The sequence below is a fragment of the Nipponia nippon genome, unplaced genomic scaffold (genome assembly GCF_047370975.1).
Source record: "Nipponia nippon isolate SJK-2023a ecotype South Korea unplaced genomic scaffold, ASM4737097v1 scaffold_6, whole genome shotgun sequence".
Taxonomy (NCBI): Eukaryota; Metazoa; Chordata; class Aves; order Pelecaniformes; family Threskiornithidae; genus Nipponia; species Nipponia nippon.
Genome location: NW_028262380.1, coordinates 6435178 through 6443510, shown reverse-complemented (window position 1 = coordinate 6443510; position 8333 = coordinate 6435178). Strand labels below are relative to the sequence as shown.

At 42.6% G+C, this 8333-nt stretch overlaps 1 protein-coding gene across 1 annotated transcript in view; it reads right to left on the bottom strand.

The window, feature by feature from the left end:
- Nucleotides 1-3631: 3631 nt before the first annotated feature.
- EIF2AK3 (eukaryotic translation initiation factor 2 alpha kinase 3) overlaps nt 3632-8333 on the bottom strand; it is a 45541-nt gene continuing 40839 nt past the window's right edge. The window contains exons 16-17 of the mRNA XM_087737403.1: nt 5912-5974; nt 3632-4824 (exon numbers count right to left, since the gene is read on the bottom strand). Of these exons, the coding sequence (XP_087593529.1) occupies nt 4648-4824; nt 5912-5974 (240 nt within the window). The 3' untranslated portion in view covers nt 3632-4647. The remainder of the gene's footprint in view (nt 4825-5911; nt 5975-8333) is intronic.

Here is an 8333-nt window from a genome sequence, read left to right as displayed (position 1 = left end):
TAGAGATTCAGAACCAGCTGCTGGAGGTGGTGGTACAGAAAGTGCCAGAGCACATCCCAATCGAAAAATAACGGGTAGGAAAATAGGGGAAGGAGGGGCTGGAATATCACAGCTGGGGGCATAGGACAAAGATGCATTTCTGCATCTTCCACAGTTTTACAAATGAGGAACTTTGACATTTTAGGGGCAATTTGATATAACTAATGGAGCTAATTCCTTCCTGGGTAATTATTTTTTTAATGAGCATTTCCTAAGACAAATTCAATCTTCATGCTGTGGAAAAAAATCAGTATGATAACGTGAACTTGTCTTTGTGTACATCCTGGTGATCTACAAGGTAAGCTGGGACATTATTTCTTCTCAAGCCACTGTAGCTCTCATCTTTCAGCTTACATTACAAATTTGACCAGTTCTAATAACTCCACATGTGTCAGTCTGTGTACGGGAGGGAGGAGGGATGTGGTCAGAGCAGAGGTCGCTTCTTTACAAAGGCACCACTCTGCAGTCTGGGCTGTTGCTCAGGGTTCAACTCGCTTGCTTCTGATGTATCGAGAGGTTCAGAGCTTTCAGTGGCTTACTGTGTATTATCTGTGAGTTCCCTTATCAATTCTGGAAGGGAATATCCTCTGTGGCAGACCCCAGGAGATGAGCAAGACTTGCTGTAACACTGAGAGCACCGAGCGCCCAGGGGGTTGGAAGGGGGCTACAAGTGACCAAGAGCAGCCAGAGGGGATGTGAAGAGGAATTATTACTTATTTGTGTTTTGCACTGTGATGTCTGTGCCTTGATGCTATGGGTGTAGCTATAGAGTATTGCTGGACCACGCAGACATAAAAAAAAAAAGATGATAAATGGGAATAATTATTTTTACCACTCCCAAGTCTTGTCTGGACTTCAAACAGCAATGGGCTCCCTGCAGGAGGGCCGTGGAGTACCTCACTGAAGGATTACCCTGAAAAGGCAGGACTGCTCCCGAACGTCCCTGCAGCATCGTAACAGCGAGTAAAAGCCAGAGCTGAGCCCCCAGGACCACGGCTTTTCTGTAGCAGGGTCACGTGAAGGCTGGTGACCGCTCAGACACCAACCATCGCATCCCCCGGCACGGCTCTGGGGGGGTTTCACGCTGGTTTACGCAGGAGAGTCGCTGCACTCAGAGCCTGCTCTTAGACCAATCTTCTGTGGACATGAAACACTTCAAGAATGGTTTCTAAAATAGCTTTTTCTGAGTGCTTCATCACCTACTTGGGACAGGCAAGGCTTCCACAGCCTGGGAAGCAGAGCAAACGCAGCAGAAGGATATCCAGGCTAACATTTAATGCTAAAGCTACTGGACTGAGGCACTGAGAGGGGCAAAGAATGTCACTTTGTTAACGAATAAAAAACGGGAGGGTGAGTTAGTAAAAGTCCTGAGTCCTTCTGCTCTTCCAGCTCAAAGGTAGCAGAGGACTGTCCTCAGAGGTGTAGCAAAAAGCAAGTAGCTACTACCTGGAGCAGCTCAGCTATTGAAGACACTGGTACAAGGGTCAGAAATTCTCTCTCAAGGGCCTGATAGAAGAAACAGCCCTGACCTGGGGTGGCAACACCAGTACTTCTGGTGCCTCTTCATGGAGCGGGTTCAGTCTCCCAGCTCCTACAACTCCAGCAACAACAGGGAAGCGGTAAGGAGAATAACAACACAATCCTGCCCTTAGTCTGCAGGAAGCATCTAGGTCCAGTGGGCACCACGGTGGATGGGGCAGGATTCTTGCTCCGGACACCCAATTCACTTTGATTAAACAGGACAAGGAATTGTTTCAGGCCCAGGAGCTATGGTGGGGATAGGCAGTGTCCTCTGCAAGAACAGGCCAGGACATCAGCGCAGCAGAGCCCGAGACCAGAGCTCCCTTTTGCAGGGCTGGAGCTGGCAGCTGTGCTAGCCAATGCATTCAGGTGTCCCTTTGCAAAAAAAGGTGGCAGGAAGGTACACACCGATTTCCATGGCCACAGGAAGACCTGAGATAGTCTGAAAGTTGGTTCATAAACCAAAAGAAGGCAAATAAAACTGTGTATGAGCCATCAGATGTTCCCACCACCACAGCCATCATGTAAAGACTGGGATGTCACAGACAAGGGGGAAAGCTGCTGCTGTCATCTGTACAGAACTGAGAAAAGCCTGCCTTCATGGCTTCCCTTCCCAGGGTGTCAGCATAGAGCAAATGCACATTAGACCCAAAGGCCTTCAGTCTTTCATTCATGGTTGACCATTTGATCTGAGTTGACTGAAGAACATCATCTGGCAGAAGGACAGGGATGGAACAGGAGTGCGTCGTATAATCAAAACCTGACTTGAAGAAGGAAAACAACATGGGAGGTGCACCCTCTGGGTAGCCTGGCTCTGAAGAGCTGGTAAAATAGTCCTGGAGCTGATGGGGGTGTTGAAGCCCAGGTAGATGTTTCGCAGCACAGTGTCCTCTTCTCCCACTGGTGGGGCAGAGCAAGTGGAGCTGCGAGAGGCAGGGAAATGAGGGCTTGCAGGCAAGACCTGGGTCCAGAGGAAAACCTCTCTGGTTAGGGAAGACTTTCTTAGTCAAACTGTGGAGCAAAAGGGAGCGAAGACAGGGACACCACATTCCAGCATCCAGTGGGTGGAAGAGAAGCAAAGACTCGCTGCCACAGGCAGTTAAAAGCTGAGCGTGGCCAGGTGCTTTTGTGGCTGGGCATGCACCACAGAGGGTAGGATTTGTACGTGCCTTTGAGGGTGAGTGGAACATCCCAGAGCACACAGACACACCTAGTGTGAGCATGTATTTCGCTTTTGGTACTGAACTGCTGCAGGGCCCTTGGAATAGGCAGCTACTTACATCCAGCACAGATACACAGCAAGTTAAAAATACCTTATTCTAATTTCCTGTGCTCCATCAGTCATCACTGAACTGGCAGGGAAGCTAGAGAGGCTTCAAACGCGGCCATTTAACTGTGCATTTATAGCTGATGCTAACAGGGAAATCCAAGGGAAGAGGACACACTTAACTGCCTTCTGTTTTAACCCAGCTAAACTTTATCAAGTTCTGCTTTTGACCAAATATTCAGTGCAGCATTCTGGCTTCAACCAGACAAGCCAGTACCTGGGAGAGTTAACCAAGAGCACAAGATGACAATCTTTGTAATCCACTCTTGCCTTATCATAAGGCTGCAGAGTGTCAGCTGGTTTAATTGCCAGTCATAACGTCACAGCACGGTACAGTGATCTGCAGAAGGATTTGAATCCAGCATCTTTTAAGAAACTGATTTCAGAGCCTACAGCTTCAAAAATTTAAGCCTGTAAAACCAGAAAATACATTTATGCCAAAACAGTTCTAATAGTGTAAGAATTATCCCTTCTCCTTCCCTCTCTGTTAACAGTTGAGAGATTGCCTCCATCATCCACTCAGTTTAGGAGAGCTCAGCTCCCACCTTTCTTCAGACAGCATCTCGCTTCCGCGCAGCATATCCACGTCTGCATCATCACCTGCACTGTGGCAAGCGTGAGAGAGGGAAGCAAAGCAACTTACAGAAACGCCGTGCCCCTCCTCCTGTTCCAACTGCACAAGGCTGCCATCTGCAGCATGCACTGATGCAGGTTTGAACAGAAACGATGACTTCTTTTTTATAAATAAAAAAAGTTTATTAAATCATTTAGACTTGAAAGAAGTCACAATAATTAATGCACTCAACAATTATAGCAAGTGCATTCTGTACACCACCAACCCAAATGGATTGATTCTGTATTTTATAAATAAAAAATAACATATTTACAGTGAGAAATAAAAGCATGGCATTAGGCAGTTAAATTAGCAGATTACACAAATGCCTACCAGTTGATTTTTTTTAAAAAGTAAAAATCTACAAGATTACATACGACACATATAACTTCATTAGGTTTAAATCTTCAGAATCACAACATTTTCGTACATAGTTTTTACTATGGCTCTTCCAACCACTGCCTATAAACCCCCCTTTTTAATGGCAAAATGCTCCTTTTCCTTCTCTACAGATTTATCTGTATAAAATGCATTCCCTAAGATCTACTACAGTGCAGAAGTATGAAATGATTTCCTCTAATGACTGGCTACGGAAAGTGACAGTATGTACAACTGTGGTACTTTTTTGCTTTAAAAATAGTGCAGATTCCCAGTTTACCCACCAGGGACAAAAGTGGAGTCATTGTTCAGTTCAAAATCATCTTCATTTCACCAAAGAGCAAGTGATCCGCATAGATACTCACTAGGCTTAGAGACTGTAATTTGCGCTATAAAAATACAGTATTTTAATTCTATTTACATGTTACAGATCTCTCACTTACCCAGCAAGCTGACATTTACAAGCTTCAAAAAAAACCCAACAAACCTGAAAAAAAACGATAATGGAGCACAACAGTGATAAGCACAGTAGCTGGACCCATCTGCCTAGGAGAGTTAAGGTAAGAAAAATGGAATGTGAAAAGTGTGGTTCCTGGCTTTCGTTGGCTGTCAAAGTAAACGAAAATCTGTCCAATACATCTTATACACTAAACATGGCAAAAAAGGTTTAAGTAAACTATTTCCAAGATAGACATTCTGCATCATAGGATCCTTCTGCTGAACAATCCCTGTAAAACCTGCTGAGTGGAAGAAGTGATCCTGAGGATAATTATTTGCTTGGTTGTCTTGAATGCTTATTTCCTGATAAACTCATTGTCCGTGACCTCTGCCTAAGCACTGGTTTTGGTGGGAGTTCCAAGTCTTCAAATACAGGATTTTCGATGATTGCTGCAGCCTCTGGTCTTTCAGTGGGACTTGGAGAGAGCATGTCCTTCACCATGGTGTACTAAAAGAAAACATGACATGTGCTACACGAACCAAGTCATAAATTCTTTCTTATTTCATGTTCTGACTTTAATTGTGGCTGTATGAACAAGTGGAAAATGTCCCCAGTTGCTTTCTGATTAATTTGGGTATTAGTGCTTTGGCACAGGAGTTAGAAGTGCATTAAACATTTGAAAATGTATCAGTGTGCGTCTGTTAAACTGTCTTTACTGTCAAGGGCTACAATCAATCTGGCAAATCGAATCTGACCCGAGATTCAATAGAGTTATGAAACCTTTACATTATTTGCAATCAAAAGAATTTAAAAACATATGAAATACAATTTATGAGCTATTTTTAGCTTCATGTTTAAGCCATCATGTTTTAAGCCACGCAGTAATTTTTCACAGTGAATTAGAGGTTTTCCTTTAAATATATCGATAGTTTGAATATTTGTCTCAAATTCAATCAGAGTTAGTGTCCTGCTCCAGCTGAGCAAGCACATCGCATTCCCCCAGGCAGCCTGCAGCTGTAAAGCAAGACAGCCTAGTCTCATTTAGCTGCTGGTCTGAAGCCACCATGAAAATCTGAAAGCATCTCAGCTTTTTATTGAAGAGGCTTTGCACGTCACCTCCTCTTATCTGCAACTGTAACACTAAAGATCTGACTAATAAGAACGCAGCACAATTTGCTCATTTGGCTTCCTACTTGAGAGATCCAGCTCCTGGAGCGAGATCCCATACAGCCATGGTGCTACCTGCGCTCTCCCCTTTACCTGTCTCGAACTCTGCACTTTCTCTCTGTGAATATGGACTTGTTATAAGAAATCATGTCAGGATGTGAAATGAATGGTACCGAGCAACAAAGGGAAGCCAGGTAATACTGTAGAGTTACTGGAGGTAAATTGTGTGATAAAAATATCAGCAGCCATGTTACTGTAATGTTATAGCTTTGAAGCACAGTAAAAAGTACATGGACAGAGAAATGTGTCTTAACACAAAAGCTGTTTTTTTTTTTTTCATTTTTACTTGCAAAGTAATTGGAAAGCGAAGAAAAAAGCTACAATTACTACAGAAAAAGCTACAATTAATAGCATCAGATATACTTACCTCTTGTGCATATTTCTGAGTGAACAATGGTGGAAACTTCAAATTTCTAACATCGCTTAAGGTCTGCAAAAATATTAAGAAAAAAAATGTAACTTTTTAAAAATACCATTCTTCAGTAGCATTACTCTATTATTCTTCAAAAACACGCAAACTATGCAAACAAATCAGCCTGATGGAAAAAACCCTTGTTTTAAAGTCTTGCTTTAGTGGCTAAAAATCACAACATGCTTAAATGGGCAAGTTGCTGCTTTCCTAGGTATACAGCCTACCATAGAAATCACATTACAAGAATTCTAATCTCTGCAGTTTTAAATCAGCCAGATACACAAACTTGTACTTCCTCACTTTGGCCGAACAAAGTCAACAAATCCGTGCACCACTCATAATCCCCAAGATCACCTACCCCAGTACTAAGACACATGAAATGACTGGCGCTGTCTTAACAATGTAAGCATTAGTCTTTATTTAACATTTATGGACTAACGAGCAGACTTAGCAGTTTTGAAAGCAGTTCATGTTGCATATTTCTGTGTCCTTACAAGGCAGCTGGTCTCCTTCAGTGTTTCTTCTGTAACAAGCACATTGGCTCCATCTCGTGACAGTAATTTTTCCATGTTCAGGCACACAGTTATTTGTAGCAGGCTACCGTACAAATTTAAGTTCTGTAGTTGCCAGCAACCCATGACTCACTTTAGCACGTTTTTAGTGCACAAGGACAATATTTTGCACAATTTCTTTTAGGAAGGATCTCCTTTTATGAAAGTTTGAGCACAAAATATAAGAATTCCAAAATTAAAACAAGATTCAATTCATTATTACTCCACTGAATGTATAAACTGACCAGTTAATAGCGATGGGCAATAGTAAAACTCCTGTTCAAGAGCACTGAGTTTTATGACAATAAAATGCTTCAAAAAATGGTTCTCCTTCTCTACCAATTCAGTCTGCATTTAGTGACCTGTTTTCAAACATCTCATTCGGGAATAAATTGCAGTGCCACAGACTAACTGCTAACAGCTTGAGGCAGAGGCAGGTCTCACGCTCCTCCTCTGGGGATTTTTCCAGCCCTTTGCCACAGATTCCTAGAATTTGCTGGGCCACCTGGTCAGGCAGAGCATGTTTTGCTTCAGCAAGTAGTGCTAATGCTTGGCCGATGCCAATGAAAACCTCAGCGTAACAACACGGAAACAACTACTAAAGTAGCTAAACTCCAGAAGTTGACAATAAAGGGGTGGGGGTTTCTTTTTGATTTTATCGAAAAGAGTGGAATGACAGTGAAAATCATGGGAAGTTAGGGCACTCTGTTTACCCTCTTATGAAGTAAAACATTGGAATTAGATGCAATTTAGGATTCACTCCAGTTACTGGCTTTGCTTCTATACTCAGGACAGAAACTGCAAGGGCAAGGCTTGTAGTCACTGCAGCAGGAGATCTTGAAAATCCCGGATAGCTCTTTACTGGGGATGTGTCTCAGTAAAACTGATTTCATTTAGGGAAACTGAAACTGGTTCCAGTGCAAGGGGTTCAAGTTAAGCACTGTCATTCCTCCTCTAGACTACGCTCTTTTGTACCATGAAAAGCCAGGGCATTTTAAGCAAGAGAATGCAACACCAGCGGAGGTGAAGCGTTCGGTCAGGCTGCATTCATGGTGTGGTTCAAGATGCTTCTTACACCTCTGCTAAAAACAATCCATCTTCACATGAGAATTTAAACACCCCAAGCACATATAAATGATAAATACAGGTTATAATGACTCCTTCTTTCCTGCATAGGTCACTGGTCAGCATATACAGAGGAAAAACCTTTCTGGCTATAGCCCCTGTTCTCTATGAACTTGTTCCTGAGCAAGATGGATCTCACACTCATTTTAACAGCAAGAAAAAGCTATTATACACCATCAAACCTCCCAAATTCATAGCTGATGCAATGAAAGTCATCAATTACTGGGAAGATCGTGCTTGAAGTTGAGCAAGACTCACAACTAAGACTTACTATAGGAAAAGGAACAGCAATTTTTCACTAAGTGCTTTGGGTGGAAAAGCACTGCAGATGCAAACGAAGGAAGAAGTGATAAAAATGCACAGCATGGTTCCAATTCTTGAATGAAAACCAAGCTGGTAGGCTTAAAGTCACAAGCTATATTTGTTGCTTGAGTTCTTGGATATCCTAGTTCAATAGTTTCTCTTACTTGGCTTGACAACAGAGGAGCTTTGTAAAGAAATTAAGGCCTCAATTCAACTGCACACATTAGGAAGACTGCAATTTATTTTCAGTGATTCACGGGGTCTGTACAAGGCTGATAAAGAAGTTGGGCTCCTAATTGCAAGGCTTTTTCAAAACTGAGAAGAACCTCTTGCGAGTGTTTCACCAAGCGAATAGCTATTTTAAACAAATGATCAAACTGAGGATAACCCAATACCAT